The sequence below is a fragment of the Callorhinchus milii genome, unplaced genomic scaffold, assembly GCF_018977255.1.
Source record: "Callorhinchus milii isolate IMCB2004 unplaced genomic scaffold, IMCB_Cmil_1.0 Scaffold5, whole genome shotgun sequence".
Lineage (NCBI taxonomy): Eukaryota > Metazoa > Chordata > Chondrichthyes > Chimaeriformes > Callorhinchidae > Callorhinchus > Callorhinchus milii.
Genome location: NW_024704746.1, coordinates 18,390,522 through 18,416,819, shown reverse-complemented (window position 1 = coordinate 18,416,819; position 26,298 = coordinate 18,390,522). Strand labels below are relative to the sequence as shown.

Genomic DNA, 26,298 nt, shown 5'->3' with positions numbered 1-26,298 from the left:
TCTGCAGCTTGTGAAGGGAAGAGGTTGGAAAGCCGATGAGGGAATTCCTGTAATCAATCCTTGAGGTGATGAATGGCGTGGGTGGGGGCTTCGGCAGCCTGAGGGGTGAGGCAGTGGCGGAGTCTGGCAATGTTGCGGAGGTGGTGGTAAGCAGTGCCAGTCATGGCAGGAAGGGCAAGGTCGCTAGAGTCTACTTTATGGTATCCACCTCTACCAATTAGGCACAAAGGCCTTTCGGAGAACTTTGCATGCATGTCAGTGAATGGTCCTTCAATGAAGATTTCCTCATTGAGCAAAATTGGCACAAATGCAGCTTTGAAGCAAATGTGTCAGCCTGGTTTTGATTGCACTCTTGCCGCCTTTGAGTCAGAAATTTGTGGGTTCAAACCCCAAATTGAGACTCAACTCACATGGTCTATCTAGGCTGACAATCCAGTACAGTGCTGGAGGTGTTTTGTCTTGTTGGCGGTGTTATTTTTTGGATGAGACATTAAACTGAGATCCTGTCTGCCTATTCAGATGGATGTTAAAGATCCCTAGCACTATTTGAAAAAGAAGAGTTTCTCCCGGTGTCCTGGCCAACAATCCCCCAAATAAAATTGGTCATTCTATTTGTGGGTTTTTGTGAGATTGCTATGAACAAATGGGCTGTATTTCACCTACAAATACAGTCACTCCACAGTAAGTTATATGAAGCAAGTGCTTTGAGAAGACCTCTTGACATGAAAGGTGCTTAAATGCAATCAAAAGCTGTCACTTACTTACAAAGCAATATGACTTTCATTGTGCATCTCTAATTATTGTGATCCCTTCTGACTGGGTAAAGTGCAAAAAATGAGACTGGGTCTGATTAAGCTTAAACAGCATAAATAGTGTTATATAAAACTCCCTATAATGTGTTTCTATACCCTTCAGTAAGATTCACTGAAAACAATTCACAACCCTTTTGAAAATCTGATTTAACCCCTCCCCAGCTCAGGTCCCCAATTGGAAAGGCATTATATAAATTTAATTATGTGGTATTAAATTGCTGCCTAAAGGCCCAAACTTTTTGAGTAACCCTTCTGGTGTGACATCACAAAGTTCCATTTGTGAATGAGACTAATGGGCAATACTCATCATTCCTGTCATTGCACCTGAATATCATATTTGGGAATGTTCTGTACAAAATGTTTGCCACCAGTGTATCTTTAACTGGTAATTTTAAAGCATAAAACTCAGTTTAAGGATGACTACAGACTGCATTGAGTGTACATATACTTTGGTTTTAAAAACATTTGGATTGTGCGACAATATGATTGATTATTTCTTTTTTGCTGTGTAAAAAGTGGTATTTTCTCCTTGGTTTAAAAAAATTCTGTCACAATTGGCAAGCAGCCCAACAATTTTGAAAAACAGGATGTTAATATACCATATAAAGTAATACAGCAATTATTTGCACTAGTCTTTTACAGGAAGTGGTTGCACACAGGGATCGAAAGTTAGGTTTCAGCATTTAGCTTAGCTTCCAGTTAAAAAAAAAGCATGAATAATTAATCACAATCATCAATTTTACAATTTTAAAACTTTTTTTAATTTAGCACAACTGGGCCATGCCATAATGCAGCAAAGATGTGTGGCACAATGAGACACAGACAGACAGATAAGAGCTGCATGGAAATTAGAGGGAATTTTGTTAAAAATTGCATGCAAGAAGAGGACACATTTTTGATTAGTCCTGTAGATTAGTGGATAGAGTACTTGCCTCGCAAGCGAGAGGACCTGGGTTCGATTCCTGGGCAGAGCAAAATGTTAGGCTAGTTTCCTTATTCCCCACGCCCGTTTACCTAGCAATAATTAGGAACTAATTTGCTAGTTAATTGGCGGATCGCTTTCTGGGGGTAATAATCCCTTCAAAACATTTTTTTAAAAATGTGGTCACTCAATCCACGACTGTTTGTGGGACATTGCTGTGTGCAATAGGCTGCCCACAAGATACATAGTCAATCCACTTTATAGTATATCCTGTGAAACGCTTTGAGATCTGTCGAAGACGTGATAAGGTGCTACATCAAATGCAAGGATTATTATTATTATAAAATGAAACCCAGTATCCACTTATTTTTTGATAGATTCTCAAGTGCATAATGATGAAACAAAATAATTCAATATAATTTGTACATTAGATCTCACCAAAAGGTTCCCACACACTGATTTTGGATAATAATCAGAAACATATTGGCACCGACTTGGGAAGTAGTCTATCTGCTGCACTGATCACAGAGTATCATCTTGTAAATATGGTAATGGAATGGGAGAATATTTAATTATAAATGATATTTACACATTATGAGTAAAATAAAATACTGGACAAATTCGAGTTCATGGCTTACCATAGGTAGTTTATAATAACCTTTGCTCAGTAATCCACTGTGAAGATTAATGCAGATGTTTTTCAGATTGCATTGGGCAACATCCAGCTCAACTGATGAAGTAAAGTTTAAAATATTGCTCAAAAACTGTAATAATAGTAATAGCTGCACACTCAGATGCAAAGTTCACTCAGTGGGAGAGGCCAAATAGTATTGTTGAATAAGGGCACGAAACAAGAAATCCAATTGTATTACAAATATTATTAAGAATTAATAATGATTTATTTTGAAACAATTAAAGGAGCAATCCTCACATTTTGAATTTTTGACAAGGCGCTTGATTTTCTGTGGGAAATCTTCATAGCTTACACAACCAAAAATAAATTGTGTCTAATTTTTGCTGTACTAATGAGCATTGAATCCCTTTACAGGCATTTTTCTTGCCAGCAGATGGCAGATAAACACTGCAGCTGCTCCATTCCCCACCCTCATCTTTTAGCAGCGCGATTGAAATGTCGTTTGATTGCACTGATTTATCAGAGCCATGACGTGACACCAACAGTGGGATGTGTGTTTTTCCTCCCGCAGCTGTTGTATAAAGCGCTGGTAAAATAAAATATAACTCAACAGCTTCAACGAAATCTGGATTTCCCAACCGTTTGAAGGTAATTTATACTCTCAGGAATATAGCATTGAAAAGCATATTTAGAGAAGCATGAATTCATTTTTTTCAATTAATTTACAATCTGTGGTGTCGAGCATGTTCTCTCTTATATTTGTGCTGCCTTTTCAAACGAGTTACGTTATACAGTAGTTTGACTGATATAATAACTAACTGGACTTATTCGACTATGTGAATAATAACTTGCTTGAACGTTTTTGAAGAAACATCCCATGACAGAATGTAAACATTATTAGTGATTTCGAAGATTCTGAAATGTTATTTATCTATAGGATTACACATTGGGCAACTGTTCAGAAAACCTTAATATAACGCGAACTGTTAGTACGTTATTACTGACATTATTATTTGTGTTTTTTTCCATTTCTTTATCTAATACATTTTATTTAAGATAATGAATAACGTGAATTCTTTCAGTTGTTCAGTTATTTTCTGTTGGTTCATGTATCTATAGATTGCGCTGAATTAAACATGATTACAAGTTTGTAAACATTTCAAAAGCTCTGGCTCTGGCTATTTCAGCCAGTATTACAATGTATTGTAGAATGTTTACTTCAAGGATGTTTTCCCTTTATTCCATAACATGTCTTAATTCTTGAACATATTCTAAAATATTTTGCGTGATCTTCTTCATAAATGTCAAGTGAAAAGTTAGGTTGGAATCGGCTGCAGTTGGCATATCTTTTTAGTGTTCACTATTAGTTACGTTAAAAACTAACAGCGCCTTGGGACGTTCTCCCTATGTGAAAGGCGCTATACAAATGTAATCTTGTTGTTATCTTGTTGTTAAAAGCTATTAGCGACCTAACCAACGCCCATATGATTTGTGTAAATTGCCTATGCTTTCCTGGATGTTGGCTATTAATAGATTCCAATAAAGTGTATTAATCAAGAAGAATATCAATGCTAAATAACCCTCTTGCTTTTAAGTTTGTCACTTAATTTAATGGAAGTACTGCATTCAGATTTCGCCGCTTTTAATATATATTTTACTGTGTCAAACTTTTTCAATCTTGTGGTGCAGTACAACTAAACCTCACCGATCTCTCTCCGTTGTGCTCCAATGAACACCTGCAAGTGTTTACTTTTCGGCAAGCACTATTTCCACCGCCATCTGGAATACCCTGCAATCCAATATTTTTAATTTGTCAGTTTTCGGTAATTAATGTATGTTATTAAATAAGAACAAAGAAATAATACGTAGCTTTAATTCTACTTATTTTGTATTTAATAGAAGTGCAAGTGTTTTAATCCAAATAAACCTGAACAATATTGTCGTATCTGGGTCCTTGACACTCATCTTAGGGTTTGATTACGCCACCATGTTTTATGATTAAAGAAATCCCAGCAGGAAAGCGAGTCAGATGTTCTTCTTAACCAAATGTTGAAATCTTTCGCACTTAATATATGGTTTGTCAATGGAAACCAGATGTTTTAAGAAAAGAATCCACCCAAGAAAGGGTTGGACTCTCACTCTGCAAATGACTTCGATCAGTGTACCCTGTTTTCATCACTAAAGTAAATAGAAAATAAATGCATTGTACAAGTGTTGAAAACAAGATTAGCAAAAATGATTCCGGGTTACAACAATTAGTTACACAGAGCGGCCAATGGAGCTAAATATTACATGATCTTATTGAGAAAAGACTATGCAGGAGAAGATTCCAGTCAATAAAATAGTAAATATGGATAAATATGGATTACACTTGATGGATAAGTTATTTTACAGTGAAAAAAATAATCAGGTAACATGATTAAAAACGTAAGCCCTTTCCTCATATTTGAGAAAAGGAAAAATCTCCCATTTCCAGCCGGAAACAATTCTAATCGCATGTTTTGCCACATGGAGACTCCGATTTAGTTGCTGGATTAGATCCACTGGTTTTAATGGGAGTAAGAGAGCCTCGGGTCAAATTGGAGGCTTTTGGACCTCTGAAAAATCATTACCAAGCGTCTGCACCAGGACCCATCCGGTAGTGATTTACTTGTGGATCAGCTCCAAGCTCGTCCTGCGCTGAATGTCTGCCAACAGTTGTATTTTCCCCAAAACGGCAATGTGCACTGTGTATTCTGAAATGCTAACAGTTTTGCGTGAGTTGGTCATCGTTGCAGAGCCAAGTAGACTATTGAGGCCAGGAAATATATTTTTTTTTAAAAAACGCGCACTGAGGGTAAGTAGAGTCAAAGGGAATTCGGGAAATTGACTGCCATTCAACACCACACAGAAAACGTAGCATTTTTCGTAACAGTGATGCCTGGAACCACAGCTTCACTGTCCAGTTTGGCTGCGTGTTTTTTTTTTGGGGGGTGGGGGGGGGTGAAACTGGGAGAGCCAGAACTTTAATGCGTGGGTCACGGACCTCACTAGTAACCGACAGTGTGACTCTTCAACGAATGCGGTTCTTTTCGCTCATTCCGTTGTGGTACATTGCATTACAGCGGACCTTTCGCAGTACCTCGCATACGCACCATTCTCGTCTGGCGCAGTACTCGTGCGGAGGGGGGTGGGGGGTGGGTGGAGTTACTGCATCTCCCTGATGCGTTGACTTCTCTCCCTGAAGCGAGGGTGTTGTCAGTTAGTCTCCCTGATGCCGTTGGTTCTGTCTCCCCCCCACCCCCCCTGAAGGAGTTGGTTAGTCTCCCTCAAGTTCCCATTAGCGTGTTAGAATCGCCAGCCCCGAGTGAGCAGCTACTTTTCCATTTCGCATCCTAATAAAAGACCTTCTCCGCCAAGATCTGGAGACTACTTTCACTCTCCTCCCTCCCTCCCTTATCTCTCTCTCTCGCCCTCTCTCATGACAGCGCGCGCGCCGTCACGGTCGACTCGCGCGCGCCGCGCACCTTCCAGAAGGTTTTGGTCGTTATTTTTGAAGTCTCCCCGAACGCTCGCGCCGCTGGGCCCGCCCCCCCCGCGAACAGAGCCGGAAGCGGACCAATGAGCGCGGGCTGGAGGCGGGGCGGTGCCGAGGCGCGGGGAGTGGAGCATGCGCGTTAGAGAATTTTTTTTCTCGGGGGGGAGTGGGAGGGGGGAATGGGGGGACTAACTCGGGAGGACGTGAACGTGCGCTGAGTTTAGACCTTAAAAAAAATCCCCCGAGTGTGCGCTCTCCTCTTGTAGGCTGCAGATTTAGCAATCGGCATCTCGGACACCGGCAGGTTAACGCGTCGCTCAACCCTCCCGTTTATATCATCATCATCTTCACCATCACCTCAAACCGAAGCCGCAACGTTTACGTTAACTTCGGCCCTTGGTGCGATATCGGTTGTTTCCCCCCCACACCCACCCCCACCCCCCCACACCCACCCCCACCCCCCCCACCCCTCGCCCCCTCCTCTCTCCGCTCCGTGTGTTTTTTGTTGTGGTGGTGTCGTTTTTTGACAGCGAAAGGAAACCGAGGTATGTGCGCGCGTACAGTTCGTACGAAGTTTTGTCGACTCCCGGGGATTTGGAGATTTGTTTTGAACGTGTCCTGTCAGAAAGTTTTTTGTTGTGTGGTGGTTGTGGGGGGGGGAGAGGAGGAGGAGGAGGAGGACTGATGTTTGTTGACAGAACCAAATCGTTTTGTAGTCGGTCCGTGACTGTGTGATGGGTAAATCCAAAGGTCCGTTTCAAACGCGCAACGTGTTGCCGACTATTTATATTTACGTCGGCTCTTGTGAGTGTTTTCAGGATCTTTAGGTGTTGGGGGGGGAGAGAGTCGCATTTTTTTTTCTTTTCCACGTTGTTTATGTTCGGACGTGTGTCGCGGGATCCGAGTGACATTGATTCCGCAATCGCCGGTGTGTGTGTGTGTGTGTTTTTTTTTGCACGGACACGGAAAGCTTTCTTTAAAAAAGAAAAAGGACGAACAAATGCAAAAAGAAAACTAAAGTGTGCAACATGTTGCTTTTGTGTAGGCCACACAGGGGGAAATGCTTTTGATGGAGTACACAAAGTAATAAATACACTGCTTTACCGTAACTTATTCTGGACAAAAACAGCGTTATAGTTAGGAAGAGGTTTGCAATCAGCAATCTCAGCAATGAGTCGTTTCAGGAAGAATGAATATATATATATATATACGTTTTACAATCCGGGGGGAGATAATTAACGTGACTTTTTAATTTTGAGGGTTTTTTTTGGGGTGGGGGGAGTTCCAGAGAGAAGTGGCTGAAAGCTCTGGTACCTGATGGTGGGCCAAATGGAGTGAGGAAAGGAGTAGTAGACCAGAGTGAGAGGAGCAGAGGGCAATAGGCTGAAAAATAGGGCTCGGGGAAATTGGGAAGTTAAGGATGCCTCAAAGCACCTGTGCCGTTTGCTGATCATACATTATACAGGAAAAAAGAATATACTGTTAAGCCTGTTGAACCTGTTCTGCCCATTTAATTACGACAGATTGTTTGATCATGTTTTTCTCACTCTCACCACATTTCTTACTACCCTGTGGGGAGTTCTGCAGCTTAGTGGTCGGAGCACTCGCCTCGCAAACAAGAGGACCTCGGTTCAATTGCCAGAAGGGTGAAAGCTTAGGCAAGGTTCCTTACTCCACATGCCTGTTTAACTAGGCAGTAAGTAGGAATCTGGTTGTCAGTCAATTGGCGGATGGATCGCTTTTCCCGGGGCTAATAATCCCTTTTTAAAAAAAGTAAATAATAATAATAATTTGGTCACTCAATCCATGACTGTTTGTGGGGCACTGCTGTGTGAAATTAGCTGCCAAGTTTTGTCCACAAAATATATGTTGATCCATTTTACAGTATATTCTGTGAAATGCTTTGAGATGTCTGGAAGACGTGATGAAGCGCTATATCAAATGCAAGAGTCATTATTGTTACCTTTACTTTCTAAGAAGATACCCATCTCTTTTTTGAATATCTGAATTGATTATAATTATATAACAATTCTTACATTTAGTATAGTTGCCTTTCACATCAGGGGACATCTCAAACCTCTCAAAGAATATACTGTGAAGTGGAATGAGTGTATTTCATGGGCCAATTTCCGCACAGCAATACCACCACAAAGCCATGAAGTTAATGATCAGTTTTATTTGGGGAAATTGTTGGCCAGGACACAAATAGAAACTCTCTTTTCTTTTGGAACTGTACCATGTGATCCTAACGTCCACCTAAACAGGCAAACAGGACCTTGGTTTTACATCTCATCTGAAGGACGGCACTTCCAACAATGCAGCACATTCCTGGTACAGTTTTGGAGTGTGCTAGACTGTATGAGTTCCTAGTCTCGGTGTGAGGCATGAGCCCACAACTTTCTATCTCAGAAGCGAGAGTTCCAAGTGCATCTGTGGCTTCTGGAGCAGTGAAGTGTTTTCTAATCCAACTTCTTAACAGGCTTAGCTCAAAATGTTAATTCCCGTCATTATTTTAAACACCTAGAGTGAGATCACTGTTTAAATTCCTAAATGTTTACCCAATCTGAAATCATAGCTAGATCCCTTTATACCAGGTATTAATCTGGTGAATTGTGCTTGGATGCCTTCCAAGGTTAGCATATCCTTTCTAAGGTTGTGTCCCTGAAACTGAACACAATCTGTGAAGAGAATGATCTATGATAATCTTTCTTCAGAATAATTTCCTTTCAAGATCCATTTAAGCCAAAATTGAAATGGTAATTCTACATAAAATCAGGAATTTAATCCTTAACTTATCTGGAAAAAATAATATTGCTAATTTATTATAGCTTAGTTAGGAAAGAGTTTGCACCCAGAAATTCCTGAAATCAATACTACACATCAGTATTGTCAGTATACTGTGATTCTGCAAATACAAAATGGATAATGGGCATTGGTTTCATCTTGAAGTTTAGAATTGTGAGCAATTTGTACAGAATCCCTTTCAGCTGTTCTGAACTTTCATCGTATAACTGTTATTCTATACGCACTTTTATCTGTTTTCACCCTTCTGGAAAGCCCTTCTGTAATAAATTGATAACTCTTGTTTGGATACCTGCTAAGATACATTTTTAAAGAGCACCACCTTCCTGAACAAGTGCTCAGCATTTTGTTTTGTTTTAGCAAAAGGCAAATTAGCACTTTATAGATAAAACACAAAGTTGAGTTTTATGTATGCAATGTCATAAATATTTGATAAATATGACACAGGAATGTTAAATCTCTAATTGCTGCACCGACAAAACAAAGATTACTGAATCTTTTCATCAAGACTTCAATTACTTTACCAACCGTAAAATGTTGTGTGTATATATATCAGTTATATATAACAATATCAGCCACTTGCATGTAATATGAGATATTTTATATTGCATAAAAAAATTCTTAATTTATTGGTTTAGGATTCGGGGTTAAAATGTTCTCTGTAAAATGTAAATGAAAGTGTTTGTGCCATTAAATTGCTTTAGCTATCTTCTATGCCAGCTCTAGCTTTGGAAGAAATTCAGTGCTGGAGAAATAATGCGACAAAGTGATTTTTTTGTTTTAAATCTTTAAGTTTTTTTTCTTTTTTTAAAAAACTGTTTCTTATGATTTATTTACAATTCAACTAAAGAATGTTGACGTTTTAAACAATATAATCCCTTCTAAAAATAATAATAATTTGGTCACTCAATCCACTACTGTTTGTGGGACACTGCTGTGTGCAATTGGCTGCTGCTTTTTGCCGGTATATTCGGTGAAGCGCTTTAAGACATCTCAAAGACATCATAACAACAACAACAAGCTTACATTTGTATAGCGCCTTTCACATTGGGGGACGTCCCAAGGTGCTGGACAGTTACAGCATTTCAGACCCGAGCTGGGGTCAGGGGGGAGAAGGGAGGGGAGGGGAGTGACCGATGGCATGGTCAAACAGCCTGAGGTGCTGAAGCGCTAGCGCGAGCCAATCAGGAGGGCCTCAGTCTTGTTCACATTCAACTAGGAAATTTGCCCCCATCCAGGACTTGATGTCCAACAGGCAGTCTGTCAGGACAGCAGTGGTCCTGGAGTTGTGGGTGGAGGCAGAAAGAGAGTTGGGTGTCATCCGCATAGATATGGAAGTTGACCCGGTGTCTGCGGATGATGTCACCAAGGGGGAGCATGTAGCTATTAAAGAGGAGAGGGCCAAGAACAGAGCCCACATAGGGTTTCAATGAGAGGTACAAAATAGGGTTTCACCAAACAACAGCTGGATATAATCCTAGCAGAGTATAATATAAGAAGTTAAAATTGTAACCAGACATCATTTTGATTTCATATAGTTTTATTTGAAACAGTTAAAATTGTTTTCATATTTGCATTTAATTGTTACACATGTTCAAAATTTTAAGAATAAAATGTAAATTATGATTCATTAGTTTGGAGTAGAGGCTCCCAAAATTGAATTTATTTGCATTGGAGAAAAGAAGTGACAGGTCCATGAATGGATTAAAATCTATATTTTCATTGAACACTATGATTGTACTACAAGTGTGTTTTTTAAAAAAAATTGCCAGCACAATTGCAACCAAGGTTGATCCATTTTGCACATGTCCTTAAATTCGTGGTTTATAAATACTGCATTGCTATTTATTTACTTTTTTCCCCCTTCCAGATTTGAAGAAGAGCATCATTGAAGATCAGAAGATTTCTGCGTCATTCGTCTATGTTGCTCAGAAAAAGTTACATGTAGTGAAGAACCTAGTTACTGTAGAACCACTGATTCACTGCTAGACTTCATTGCTTATCCAAGAAATTAGGACTGAATATAATCTTCAATAAACATGAATTCAATTGGAATTCTAACAGCACTGCTCTTCAATTTGTTGTATGGAATTTTTGCAGGTGAGTGCCATTTTCATAATTTCTTTAAAAGTTTAAAAGTAGGTCTTCATTTTACTGATATGTTCATGCATATTGTACATTTGATTATAGATCACATTAATATCCATACATAACACTCTAGCTGTCTAGAGGTTCACACCTTGAGCATGTTTTACCATTTTGATTGCTGCAACATAAAGGTGCTATTCACACATTAGAGTTGCTACAAAGGTAAGCAACAAGGCTGATCATTGTGTTAGAGGGATAGCTCTGAGAACTGCCTGATAAGCTAGGGCAAAAGTAATATAGCGTGATAACACTTATGAGAAAGGATTATAAGGAAGGATGGTTGAGGCCAGGTCCTTGGACCCATCTAAGGAACAAATTGGATTTGTAATGTGAAGACTGTAAAATGGGTTTCTAGAAGAATTAAATCAAATTGGTCAAAGATCATTCTGCATCTGTGATTGCCCACAAAACACACAGTCACTGCACCTTACAGTACAATCGGTGAAGCGCTTTGGGACGTCGTCCTGATGTGAAAGGAGTCGTACCAAAAATACTAAATGTAAGGATTTTATTTCTTTGGTGATATCAGTGTTTCATTTTGTAAGGAATTTTTGTTACATTTTAGATTTAGAGGACAATTTTATAAAAATATTTTTTTTACCAACTATTAGAGAGGTTTTATATTTTGTTCCATTGCCAGTGAATTGTTGTTTACTTGAGGGTTCCTCAATCTGACTTGGATATTGTTGTTGATGGATTGATGTTGCCCAAGGCCTTAATGTGAAATACAATATTTTTTTCTTTAAATTTATTTTATCCATACTTATCTTCATTATTAAGTTAATTGATTGCAACTGGATTCTGACAGAATAATCCAGATAACTGCTTGGCTTCCAATGGCTTTTTTTTGCAATGTGGTGGAGTCTTCAGTGCTTTTGTTTTACCAATTCTGTATCTTTTTTGCACTCAATCCCATCCTCCCCATGCACACATCAACCTTTCCTTGACCAAGGCACTTTAACTGGTGGTGGCAAATCTATCATGATCAAGTGTGGAAATTAATGAACCTTTCATTTGAATCCAAAATGCTATGACACCTGAATTTCTGTCCTCCAGGGAATTGACTTCAAGATCCTCATCCCAACCTTCATGTTTTTGCACCACCCTTCCTTTCCAGCTCTTCCAGCAGCATTCTTCCATACCCTCTGCTCCTCCAACACTGCTTGTTCATTTCCCCTTCATGATCCCAACATTGCTGGCCAAGATTTTAGCCACTATGCCCTTGTTCTCTGGAACTCTCCCTAAATCCCTTAGGCTTGCAGCCTTCCTTCCTGACTTCAACATTTTCGAACTCTCTGACTATTTCTTCGATCAACATCCTCAAACCTCCCTTCTCCCCACCGAATTTAGTGATCCACATCATGTTTGTAAAGAGCTTTGAGATGTTATCCTATGTGAAAGTGCTATGTAATTGCAAGTTGTGGTAATTGATGTATATTAATGGATATTGCTACCTTGCAAATCCATAGCTAGTATGTTTTAATTCAACTGATTCTTGATTATACCTATTTCCCGAGATGTTGCCAATTGTATTGCTGATTTTAAAATGTACATATGGTTCAAAGAGAAGGTAAATTAAGGCTTTGGATGTAAATTGGAGGTAACCAATATGTAAAATCCTAAATCCAACAAGCATTCATTTTTAAACCTTTCGGAATTGCAGTACCATTTCTGTTTTTATAAATAGTTTATTTATTTAAAGGCATTATGTTAGACAGAACGTTTGCTGGGGTATGTAAGTATAATAATCTTCAGCTGTATCAATGTCTTAAACTCTGTAGGAGCAATTCCATAGCCAGGTGTGTTTTCTCAAAATAAAATGACCTGTAAGGATTTATGCAACCCAGTAATGTGATAACGCTGCTTCTATTTGTTTCAATAGCACAAACATTAATATTAGTGCTGTTTTTACAATACTCCAAAGTGATACTAATGTTGCATTTGTCATTAAGATATAGCTGTGGTTTCCAATGTTAACATAATTAGATAATGGAGCTCAAATGTCTGTAGGGTAAATATTGGAATAGTAGGTGAATATGTTGATCCAAGAGGCTAGATTTGTGGAATTATGACTGGGAAAAAAACACAGATTCTGCTCCACTTCCTGACAATGTATATATATATATATATAGTAGGAAATGGCCATAGCGTGAATTCAAATATAAATAGCGTATTGGGAAAATTCCAAACCTCCCTTCAATACTTGAACATTAGAGTAATGAGGATTTGCAGACAAACTAGTGCACTTTGCTACTATGATAATCAAGTGAAGTTTTTTTTTGCTTCCAGATGTTTTACAACCAAAACGATATTACCCTGTGCCAGTCAGGTACACTCTGTACATGGTAATAAAATGTGAATATATGAAGAGGAAAATAAATGCTGTCTTGGCTTTGGTGTATCTTATTCAAATTTAACATCTGGCTATGGAATTGCTCCCACAGAGTTTAAGACATTGATACAAGCTGGTGATTGTTAGAAAATATTCAACTCACAACATCTGCTATAAGTAAAATAGAATTGTGACTGCTGCAATCATTACACTGTTGATGAGGTCCTGCAGAACCTTCCCATCAAAAACACTTTAATAACTTTTCCGCTAGAATGATGTCAGTGTCTATACTGCAATCTTTTTAATCATTTAGGTTCCAATTTCTTCCTTGAGAAAAACAAAAGATTAAGCAATTTACGTTTAAACAAAACAACGTTGTGTGGGTAATGATTTTTTAAAAATGCTGCCAGATCTGATTACAATAGAATCTGTTGTTACAATCCTTCACTTTATCAAAAAGATCTTTAGAGGAGCTCCTTATTAACTCATAAGGACATATTTGTGAGCCCTTGAATTTGAAATAGTGAGACTTGACTATTTTTTGTCCAAAGAAGTTGTAATATATTTCCTCACGCTTCTTTTTATGATCTGCAAAAGGAACTTCCTTAAAGAAATTAGCTAGGAAATTGCCATCAGGTATGCTGCTAGCTTGTATGAAACGATACAACTCTGAACCTCTTGACTGTTCAGCGCCATGGGACGTCCACCCCACGTGAAAGAAGTTATACAAATATAATTTTATTGTTGTTGTTGTACGCACCCAAAATGATCATCTTAAGGGAATTCTCAACTTTCATTGTGTGTCAGTTTTATTTTCTTTACTGAAGATATTCAGTAATCGACTTAATTAGAGAAGCTATCATATGAAAGATCTTAGTAAGTTGAGAAGCTGCAGTTAGTTAAAAAGAACCATGAAAACTGGATTTATTTTCCATTAATAACGTTTGCTTGAACTGCCACAAAAGAATCTATGCTTACTGTTCGATGTAGCTAATCTCGGTTGCAAATTGAAAGCATGCCAATTCTGTATTCAATACCTGTTGTGAAAGCTATTCATGCAAGATGGTTGTGGTTCACTAGGTGCTAATTCATTTCACAAAGCCTTTGCTTGATCTTTTCTGTACAATGAACCAGAGTAATGATATACTAGTAACCAAATAAGAATGTTTATGCTGTATTCAAAATGACTGTTTCTGTAGTGTTTTCCTTCCATAGTGCTTGCATGCATGAATTTCTCACATATTTTGAGCTCCCCAAATCAGTGGAAACCGAGAGAAGAGTTGAAGTATTTCACTAGGAACAGAAAAGGAAAATCAAAGGACAAGTCAACCTGAGCTACACATACACACCTACCACACACTTACAAAGTGACATTGACACATATCCTGAAACAGATTGACTTACCCACTCTGTTGACTTTGCTACACTGACAGAATTTTTTTTATAAAAATAAGAACAAACCTAATTATCTAGAAGAAAAATTCCTGAAAATGGGGTTATTCATCCCTCGTTTATTGTGGGCTAATAAAATCTCTCCACTGATGTTCACAATAGGCCTGTTGTATGAAAAAAATAAACCTTACACTTTTTCATCGAGCAGGAGTTGGGGCCAATATTCCATTACAAAGGAGACTATGTTTTTTTAAATGTTGTCAACCACATGCACAAGCTCACTTGCCAAAACAATTGCTGATAAGATCTTACAAGTTGCACTTGAATCCAGATTTGCTCTTTCCCCATGTTTTGATTTTGCATAGGTAAACAGTTAACATACATGTTATAACTTGCAAACAAATTGTTACTTTATCACAAAGAGAGCAGAGATTTTTGTAGTTTTAGAAGATACTAATCAAATTTGAAGTATTGGTCATAATAATTGGTATATATTATAGCCTACATGCAAATAGCCTTTAGGAAAATATTAGTGGAGCAAGTTTGAAAAAAATCAATGGCAGATTTTACAAGTTACAAGCGTCTAGAAAATCCTGGGACTTTGAACATTTTGTCAAAGAACACTGGTTTAAAGCTTAGGATACATATGTTTAGGGTGGAGACTTAAACGCTTTTGGAACCTTCTTCTGAATTTAAGTGTACCGTATCTGGGAGTGCATAATAATAAGTTATACCAAGATGCGGAAAATATTCCATTGGTGTTATGTACACTGCCCGCAAAACAAACTCCTGAAATCTACTGCCTAAACTTACAACAACTTGCATTTATATAGTGTCCTTCACGTCGGGCAGCGTCTCGGAGTGCTTAATAGTGGAGAAGCCTGACGCCTAGTCTAGGGGTGGGAGAAGGTGACCTTAAGAACGCTCAAGCAGAAATGTTTAGAGTCGTGATTTAAACGAGCGGAAGGAGGGGGCAAAGCAGTGGGATTGAGGGAAAGAGTTCCAAAGCTTTGGGGCATAGCGGCTGAACGCACAGCTGCCGATGGTGGAGTGGAGGGTACGAGGGACATGTGAAGTATGGCCACTTGGGCAAGGTATTACTGAGTTGCCTTTTAAGCCAAAAGGAGACAAAAATTAAATTGAAAAAGTACTCTGGATACTCATGATTATTATAGGTCTCTAATCTTCTTCTCTATGGTTGTTTGAAATGATATTCAAGGTTTTTCCTATGTGAGTCTATTTGGCACACTTTGAAAGAACTCACCTAAAGGAAATAAACGAAACATTTCAGAATTGAATGTGGAGAAATTGACCAATTGGAGAAAGTAATGTTCATTGTTGGTGGGCTGTTTGTGTAAAATGGCCAGATGAATGTCCGTTTTTTCAGGTGTTTGTACAAGTTCCATGCAGTTTGCTGCTCATGGTATTTTGATAACGAACAGCTGTGCTGCAAACTTTTTAACCTTGTAAATGACCAACCTTAAAGCTAATCTCTGAATTCCCTCCCTTGCCAAAATGCAAGTACAAATCATCAGGCCAGTTGATCAATAAAAAGCTAGAAAACTGTTTGTGATGACCTTTATGTAATCATCGATAGGACAAGTAAGAAAGTTGTGTTCAATATCCTGTGTGATCTGATCATCTGTGCAAGCTTGTCATTTCTTTATAAGCATGTTTAAAATATTGGTGGCTTGCAGTGCTCCACCTGCTCCAATTGATAACTTCACTCCTGCATTTCCAATATTTTTGAACTTTTGATGATTAACAGTTCCAGGGAAAAATAATCTTGAGATGATTTGGGACTATTTGGGACTATCTAAATTACCCATCAAATACTTCTGTAATTTGGCAGGGTATACAGATTGTGCCTCAAGTCTGATAACAGGCATCCACCCTGTTGCAAAATATGTTAATTTTTATTTAATTTGGTGACATTGCTGCATGGTGGAGATTGAAACCTTTACTTTTTCATGTGACTAGATAGGGATTCCATAGACTTTCAATTGATTTCACTCATCCAAAGAATTAATTTTATTTTATACCTCCTCCACATCTCACCTTCGTTAGTTGACGATGTGTTGAAGATCAATTACAGACTGTAAGCAGCTTCTCATATTTGTGTTTGAAACTCTAGAATGAAAGTGTTGATGTGTAAATTGGACCAGTAGCATGTGAATTGAATAGAAAAAATGTATCTCCAATACACCCTTTGCATAATCTTCATGCAGTTGCTATTTTTCATAATTGTTTTGTAGATTACTTTGTTTTCCTCGATTTATTTCTTCCTTCCACATTCATACTGTACAACTTTGTTTGTGTAATGCAGAAGACATAAATGGATTGATGTTTTGATTCAGACAGCTGTAAAGAGCACATAGTCCCATTGCACAAAGCCATGCTGACTTTTGGGGAAGGGTAGAATGATCTATTCCAGTCTGCTGCAAATACTATGCTTAGTTGTGCAGGGGCCGACCTCTTCTCAGCCTCAAGCAGAGCGATTGTTGCATTAAATCAGTATAAATCATGGATTAAAGTGAATGAGAAGGAGAGAAGAGAGTTGATCATTCATGAAACTATATTCTTTCTTTCTGGGAAGCACCTTCACTTTAACCATATACAGTATTTTTTGATTCCAGCTCAGCTAATGAAATAAAATACCAATGTCTGAAATGCAATACATTTTGTGTGCAGCAAGTTTCAATTGTTCAGGATTCTTATAAGAAGATCTTGATAATCCAGCAATAAATTTGTTTGTACTAGAAAATATCTGTTTCCAGTTTTGTTCACTGACTCATCAGAATTTGCATTGTTTTCTTTTTCTATTTAACAATCTTGGTTTCACCATCTATCAGTGAGCAAGAGTAAACCGCTTCTAATGTATTTTTTCACATTTTGGGCCAACAGAATAGCAACAAGGCATTTCATTGTAAGGGTTCTTGTGCATTCAAAAATCACAATGAAAATTTTTCACATATTGAACAGAAAGTGCGGTTATATTTTTCATTTTGTCAAACTCCTGGCAGTGATTTATGGTAAAGTTATAACTTTGGCTAAAAATAAATCACTGTGAGAGAATTTGCTTTTAGGAAAGAAAGTTGTGCTGGATGTTGTCCAGCTGAAATTGCCTTTCTTAATTGGTTGTAATAAGTGCTGGTGTTTGACTTTTGAAATATATAAGCTTTACAAGAGAATTTTATCCAATTTTATTGTGCTAAGAAAATCCAAACTAGTTTTTGTCCCAGGAGGCTGTTATTCTGGAGTAAATTAATTTTCAGACAAGCAAACATGCGGAGTGCCATAGCAAATTTGGAACTTTGCCTATGGAAATTTTTCTCACTGGCCTAGTCAAAAGTCAGGTTAACCTGCTGTTTTTGGTTTTAGATTTCATATTGCATCTTGGTTGTCTGATTCTAATCCAAGATTACTGTGTCCTTTACAGCTGTGTGAATCAAAACATTAATTCATTTATGTTTCTTCAGTGTTCTTTAAAAAAAGATCTATGTTATGAAGCCTTATGTCTCACTTTCACTCTTATCTGTACTTCCTATTCTTGTGATATAATTGCTTTTAACCCTGCTAAGCACTAGTAGTGATTGAGGTAGAATTATTAAGCTAGTCTTTTATGGCCTTTTGTATCTGATATGTTCTAAGCAAGACCATGATGATTTTCAATGATTTTGAAGAGCTGTGGTGGTAAAATTATTGAGAGCTATATGCTTACATTTGAACCGCTGCAGCAATTCAAACTTGATTTCATTAGACAAGTTTGGGCAGTTCTCAGCTGGGTCATTAGATAGATTTCCTTGTTGCAAGGGAGAAACATTGGCAGGATTGGGCTTGTCCTGTAATCACAAAGCTTCTGATCAAAGAACAAAATGGACATTGTCCTTCAAAGTATGCAGACCTTCATGGCTGAGGGAGGAAGTATGTCAGCAGGAGGCAGCAGTGGGGACCCAAAAAGGGGAAACATAAATAAAGCTGCACTGGTTCTAAAGAAGAAGACTGTTTGCAACTATAGTCAATATTTAATAATGTAATCCTTTCATAGTCAGGAAATGCAGTAGGTTTGATAAAACTGCTGCATAATCTCCCTCTGAAATGTGAGAATATTAGTCAATTGATGAACCGTAAAACTCATATGAGTCACCTCTTTATATACAATAAAAAAATTACATTTATAGTGCGCCTTTCACGTCAGGAGGACGTCCCAAATATATATTGTATATATTTGCCTAGGTTGTACATAATAATATAATAATCTGTGAATTTGATATAGCGCCTTATCACGTCTTCGAGACGTCTCAAAGCGCTTCACAGAATACACTGTAAAGTGTAATGACTATATTTTGTGGGGGTAAATGCCCCGGAATCCTGTTCAGTTTCCTACCAAAAACCACTAAGGTTTCTTTGCACTAGTCGTATTTTATAAATCAGATAAAAAGGCTAAATCATAATGGTTGTGTGGTCCCAAATAATCCTAAATCCTACGCAGATCATCTCCTCTAACTCATAACACTGCTACTGTGTTTCCTGATTGCATTGTATTCCGCTTGAGACAAGCGCGGGAAGCAAAGTCTTGACCCGTCTCCGCAAGTGCCACATGCTCTGTACAGTACAGTGTACTGCGCCCTATCTACATTTTCACTATTGGGTATGGTCTGATTGAGCATCACACATCATTCAATCATCTGCAGCCCCAGCAATGCAAGGAATCCTCATGATCATGGAATAAATAATCAGGTCATGCCACATGTATCCCTGTAGTATTTAGTTTCATTCCCAACCAGCAGTGGTCTTTTTTGTGGTCCTATTATAACAGTGTTTGTTTTTTTTGGCTCAGACACACAGTGTTATAATGGGGTCACCCTGCAGTCTGTACAACATATTTGCTTTTTGAGGGTGGGGGAATATCTGCCTCACATTCTCATAGATTCTAAATTTCTTCAAAAGACATTTGCTTAAAACACTTAAACATGACTTATGTCTACCTTGCTAGATGTGTGTGATTAGTTATGCCCTCACTGTGCAAGTTGAATATCTTGCTCACATCTTATTTCATCAATGCCTTTGATCAATTTAGAAATTTGGATCAGTTCTTGCTGTTCTCTAATAGCCTCTTTCTTCCCCTTCCCCAATCAAACAAATTGTTTCTACAAAATTAACTTGCGAAAATAAATAAAATGTTTATCTAATTAGATTTCTGATTGATTCAAAATTATAGTTAGTTATGTTTTGTGGATTATTGCCATTAGGAACTGGATTGAAATTGGGCAAGATGTTTTCACTTTTCCTGCTATCAGAAAAAGTCTAGGGTTGATTCAAATTCAAATGTCTGAGAACAAAGGACATATTTCTAATCCAATTTGCTTCTCAGTCTCATAGATTCTTAATTTAAAAAATACATTTGCAAAAAAAACTTAAACATGATTTAAGTTCAGTTTATGACTCATTCCATTTGTGCAGTAGTATGCAACATATGCAAACTTTTTATCTTTGAGACATCTCAAAGATGTGATAAGGTACTATATCAAATGCAAGGATTATTATTATATACAATTAAACTTTCTAATTCAGAGAGTTTAAGACACTTTTTGCAGATATCTTCATGCTGCTTTGCAATTTTTTTTGTTGCTTAGATGGGCAGTTTAGTATGCTGAGCAGGGTGTTTCCTGTTGACACAAAGTTATTTCCACTAACCAAATTTTTTGTGCTGCAGTGAAAGCGATCAAATCAGCCATGCTTATGTGGTTTATGTTGATCATGGAATATCCTACACAGATGCCAGACATCAATCATTTTATGCTTCATTTTTCAAATATGAAGCTCAGTAAAAGTAGTAAGTCTCAACTAATATCACAGCAATTAATGGGGAGTAAAAACATAATAATAATCTTTGCATTTGATATAGCGCTTTTCACATGTTCTAGACGTCACAAAGCGCTTCACAGAATATACTGTAAAGTAAATTGACCGTATATTTGTGGGCGAAACGCGGCAGCCAATTGCGTACAGCAGTGTCCCACAAACAGTCGTGGATTGAAAATTACCAATTTATTATTGATTTGTTTTGGAGGTATTATTAATAATGCAAAAATAGAAAATGAAGGTTAGGGTTAGGGTTGGTTCAGTAATACAGTATAATCAGCAGATTTAATTGTTTGCTCTGTAGCAAACCTTAGACAAAAGGCCTGAAACAAAAGAGGTTGAAAAAAGTAAGAGAGAAAGAAAATGAGAGGTGCAGTGGTCATTGATTGCAAACTTTGATTCTAAGAGCCTGTAGGTTGTAAGAGGAAGCCTGGACTAGGTAAGGTGTTCCAGAGCTTTTAAATCATTGATAAAATTGTGCGTAGGATATGGTGATTGTCTTGATTTCAATAGTGAAAATGCAGAGAGAAGTTAAAGGGCTGGGCTGTATTAAATGGTTCTTGAGAGGAAGGGTCTGAGGAGCAACGCCCATTTTGTTGTCTTTCTTTTGTTCTGTCAGATACTAACAGATCACAAAGCTAATCAAGCAAAATCTCCAGAATTGTTATGTCTATTCCTTCTCCCCAGAATATTTCTTTCACCTCCTCCCCCCTCTCCAACTCACTCTGGCTCCAGCAGCATTGTACCCTCAGAGTATGTTTTCATACTAGTCAGCATTTATTCCTATATCTTCCAATAAAGTTCCAAAGCACTTACAATCTTGTTTGTCTTTTTAAAAACAGGACTCAATCAAGTAGCATCAAATGTTTTTCTTTACGCACGCCAAGACGCTACCCTGCATGAAGAGTTTTATATAAATGCAGATTGTTGTTGTTTCTTAGGCGTCTGTTCATGATAGAATCTTTTACAAAGTTATACATTGTTGCACACTTTAGCCCAGTATTTGGATTCTTCAGTAACACAGTCTTTATCACTATTTTACTGTTGTAGCCAGATCACTTGGTTGTGAGTCTGGGAAAAGAGTGAGAGTCGGGGAATGCAGATAATCAGGAAGATGGATAATACTTTTCTGTTGTAATCTTGTTTTAACTAACTGATCTGTTTTGCAGCCATCAAAATCCTCAAAACAGATTTAATATTATAGAAATAACAAAAAAATTGATAGAAATCTGAAATTAAACAAAATTGTCATGCTAGGATGCACAGCACGTCAATCAGCAAATTATCTGCCATACTTGCCGAGAAAATGTAGTCACTCCCATTATAGTAATTCCTGTGAAGCACTTTGATGCATTCCTCCTTGAAAAGTGCTATACCAAATGTAAAGATTATTATTAGTGATTTTATGTAGGAAATTGTAGTCTTTTGTGGCTTTTTAAAAACTCATTTCGTTGCATTATGATTTTGCAGGTCCTCTACCTGAAAGTGACTGTGTACTTGCACCAATAAGTGAATCTCATCCAGTCAAAGCTTTGCTGGAGAGCTTTACTGTGTCATCTGGTTGTGCTAGTGGAGGAACAAGAGGACATCCTCAAGAAGTGCACATCATCAATGTAAAAAGCACTAGTGCAGACCCTAACCACCATGACAAAATAAGAAGTACTGGAGTAGATGCCAGCCATCATGAAGAGGTAAGGCAATACTCCTTTTTCTAATAACAGATTTTAAAAGAGATAAGTGCGCCATGTATTTATTGTGCATGTTATACCTTTGCTTTCTGATTACGTAGAATGTGGAATCAGACCATTTGGCCCAACTAGTCCGTGCCAGACTTTTTCTAATGAAGGCATTGGAAGGATACAGTTGCTCTAATTTTTATTTATGCTATCAGATTCTTTTAGAGTATTGGCCATTACAGCAAAATTCTTAATGCAAAGAATTGGATTAAGAAGCCTGTTCATGAACTATACTCCATTTTACACAACCTCTACAGGTCGATAGCAGTTACAGGTACTCTTAATTATGTAATCACCCACTGAGAGGGATTGATTACTAATGCAATGATAAACGCATGGTCATTTCAAATGACATGGTTAAAGCAAAACTCTGTTTCCAGTGTTATATAAACAAGAAAAATAGTTGTGCAGAGAACATTATAGTTTGCTACAGTGCTCAATGTGAGAATCTTTACAGCAAATGCTGGCTGGTTGATTTGTTAGAAACATGGTCAAGGTATACTATTTACAAAGAAGGATGGTGAGATACACGTTGCTAATCAAGATGAATGTATTGTATAGCCAAAATGAGACAGCCTTGTACTCATAGATGGCTCCTTTAATATACAAGAAAACAAGGACATCTGGAAGAAGAATGAAGGTAAAATAACCACCATAATTTGTAGCAATCGTTCTGTTTTAGCAGTCCCTTACTTTCTTAAGGGAAAATCAAGGCAACTATTGTTCACATGATAAACATCATCACGTGGAGTCCTGTAGCTCAGTGGTTAGAGCACTCGCTTTGCAAGTGAGAGGCCTGAGTTCAATTCCAGGCAGGGCGAAACCTTGGGCAAGTTTCCTTACGCCACACAGAGCCTAATAATAATCCCTCCAAAAAAACAAAACAATAATAAATTGGTCATTTTCAATCCATATGACTGTTTGTGGGACATTGCTTTGCGCAACTGACTGCCGCGTTCGCCCACAAATATACAGTCAATTCACTTTACAGTGTGTTCTGTGAAGCGCTTGGGGACGTCCTCCCGACGTGAAAAGCGTTATATCAAAATGCAAGGATTATTATTATTACTTGCTCTACTCGCTGAGTTTAACAGCAACAAGACTACATGGATGCCATTATGTTACATCGAGGAGTGGTTCCATTCCTTTAATTCTCAAGTCAGCACTTGCAACCACGATGCCATTATGTTACAGCACCAGCATGTGCCTCAGATTTGGAATAGTAATGCTTCTGCTGTTAACATGCCATTGTGTGTCAGCCTGGCTCAGTTAGTTGCACTTTTCCCCCGATTCAAAAGGGTGTGGGTTCAAGCCCCATATCACTCACACTGTACTCACAGTGTCTACACAGGGGTACTTTTTGTAATGCAGTCTATGTAAAGGCTGAAATCATAATTTTTCCTAAATGTTACAAAATACAATTCTTGTGTGGCCTTAAAATATCATGATTTAATTGCCTTGGGCATAATTAAAATTAATTTCTCCTCCGAATTTAGCAGGACATATTCAGCAATTCTGATTATATATAACTAAACAAAACCATCTGCAGCTGAACTATCTATTGCATTCTAGATTTGGCTGTGTCACCTTTTAACCTGGTTCTCTTCTTAAGTGCAAAATGCTGTGATACTTGGCATCACTTGTCTGTTGCCTTTGCCCCTCCATTGTAATGACAAAGTTTGGAAACTAGTAGTGTTCCTTCCCTTAGAATGAACAGGAAACTGCAGAACCGGTGCTGGCGACAGGACAGAGCAGAGAATTGTAAACACAGTAGAGAGATCAGATTTTGCTTTAACTTCGGATTTATAAACAAAGCAGAACAACTCTTATCTTAAACATCAACCATGCTCCACATATGTGCCTTCCTGAGTTAAATATTAGTTTTGCATCCACTATAATTCTTAGTTATCTCTGTTTTATGTTTAAATGTAGCACTTTTCAGGATTTGAATCTGAAGTTAACAGAATACTCTCCCAACCAAATTAAAAGCAGCATAGTATAGTCAATTACATGCATGATTCAGCCTCTATTTTCCACTTTAAATATCTTACAAAAAAAAGTCTATCTAAAGGAAACCCACCTTATTGCCAGATTTCAAAAAGCATGAGGAATCATGCATACCATCTGGCTTTAATTTCTCACCATAATAAACTATACCGGTGAAGCAAACAGCAGTGATGAAAACCTATCATCACCATGGTCCCAGTTCTGTCATAACTTTTCTTTTCTCTTGACGACTCAGCTCTAGGAGTGATCTCTGGATCTACAATGTTAGGTGTCCTGACCACCTTTCAAATTATTGTCATAGTCTAGAATCTCATTGGTTTGGAGTCAAAGTGTTCATAACAAAATCAAATTTGTCAAACTCACAATCTTCTTTTAAAATAGAGAAATATAAATGGCAATGGAATGCACCATTGCATTTATTGGGTAAGTGAGTTTATTGTGACAACAATGGTTTGTGGTTTTATAGTACAGCAATAAAACTTTTGTACTATAAGTGATGCAACTAATTTCTTTGCTGCTTCTACAGGAGCTGCTTCTTCAATTAACATTACTTTAAATACCGTATATTTAGCTTGTCAGTTTTGGGACAATATTGAGCTTGTTCTCCACCCAAAGAAGTCACACATTTGTGGTAACTTCATTTGGAAGCAGAAATTGAAGAGTTCCTCTTTTTAAGCCTTCCAAAGCACAAAATATTTAAGTTTATACAGTATAGTTTACCATTTAGACTGAAGGTGCCTTATATTTTGATTCAGCCAAGTCTAATATGCTATTTGTTTTTTCTGGAGAGAAATTTTAGAGCACTTGTTTTCAAAGTGCCAATCACTGAATTTAACATGGTTTGGCAACTCCTTCAAGGATACCATTGCATTTGTAGAGGAAATAGTCATGTGTTGGCCAGACACAGCTGCTTGTCATCATGTTTACTATGTGAAGCTCAATCTTTGGCAAAAAGCAGCACACCAAAGTTGTCTCAAAATGCCTTTACTTTTAATAATAATAAAATAAATAATCCTTGCATTTGATATAGCACTTTTCACGTCTTCTAGACGTTTTAAGGGTATATTGGAGTTCACTCTGCATAATTTGGAGCTTTTTTTTAAATGAGTTATCTTTTCCAACAATATTTTCACATGCTTCTGTAAACTTGTATAGGACTACTAGACCTTTCATTTTCTCTTTGGTAAATTAATATCCGTTTACAGTAGAACTCTGTGTGTATATTAGCAGTTTAATAATCTGCTATTTTCATGATTTTCAAATATTACTATCACCCTTTCTAATACTGTCCATAAATTGCCTTAATCTCTGTTTAGATTGAATGACCATGCACTATAACTCTTTGAACATGAAATCCTTCAATTAGAGGATATACTGATGAAATGGGTTTAATCTGAATAGTGCAGAACCTTACAAGTTAGACTAATTTATATTAATGTATCTAAATTAAATAGATACAGTACTTAAATAGATATTTAATAAATTATATACAAAATGCATTCAGTTTTTTGTTTAAAGCTTAAATGACAAATTATTCCATGCCTTCTGCCCCAGCTGAGAGTGGTCAAGATAGTGGGCTACAATAGCAGTAAAGCCCTTCTGCAAACTCTCAGCAAGAAGCACAATTCAAATAGGACAAGCCAAACCATATAAATTCCAACTCCTACTTCTGCACATTGCTTTGTTTAGTGGCCCAACCGAAAATTGACAAAACCCACTCAGGAAGCAAACGGAAATGATTTGCATTCAATTTCTGTTTAGAATTGGATCCCAGCGTGCCTTTCTGGTTTCAGGTCTATGTATTCACATGTAGGCAGAGAGCACATTTTAGAATAACATTAAATTCAACAATGTTGCAGGACAACTTTGTGCACATCTCATTTCAATTATTTTCCAAGGTAATATCTTCTCTAAAGTGGCCTTTTTGCCTAGTTCTGCTACCCAAATAATATTACTCAATAACCATGCTGAGCTTTACTTTTGATATATAAAATTAATTTAACAAAAATTGGCACAAAACGCCTTACCATGGAAGGAAATATTGAACAGGATTTTATGGAAGTGACATCAATAGTTGAATAGTCGAGAATAGTAAAGAAACTGTTTCAGAACTTCAGGTACAAAAAAGTGT

General features: G+C 37.5%; 1 protein-coding gene across 3 annotated transcripts in view; it reads left to right on the top strand.

Annotated features, from left to right (window-relative positions):
* Window positions 1-2,465: 2,465 nt before the first annotated feature.
* tgfbr3 (transforming growth factor, beta receptor III) overlaps window positions 2,466-26,298 on the top strand; it is a 60,551-nt gene continuing 36,718 nt past the window's right edge. For 2 of the 3 annotated variants that reach the window (XM_007887167.2, XM_007887165.2), the window contains exons 1-3: window positions 6,363-6,430; window positions 10,558-10,787; window positions 21,895-22,115. In XM_007887167.2, coding sequence (XP_007885358.1) covers window positions 10,727-10,787; window positions 21,895-22,115 — 282 coding nt within the window. In that variant the 5' untranslated portion in view covers window positions 6,363-6,430; window positions 10,558-10,726. Of the gene's footprint in view, window positions 3,017-6,362; window positions 6,431-10,557; window positions 10,788-21,894; window positions 22,116-26,298 lie in introns of those variants that run through there. The other variant, XM_007887166.2, reaches the window with a different exon arrangement.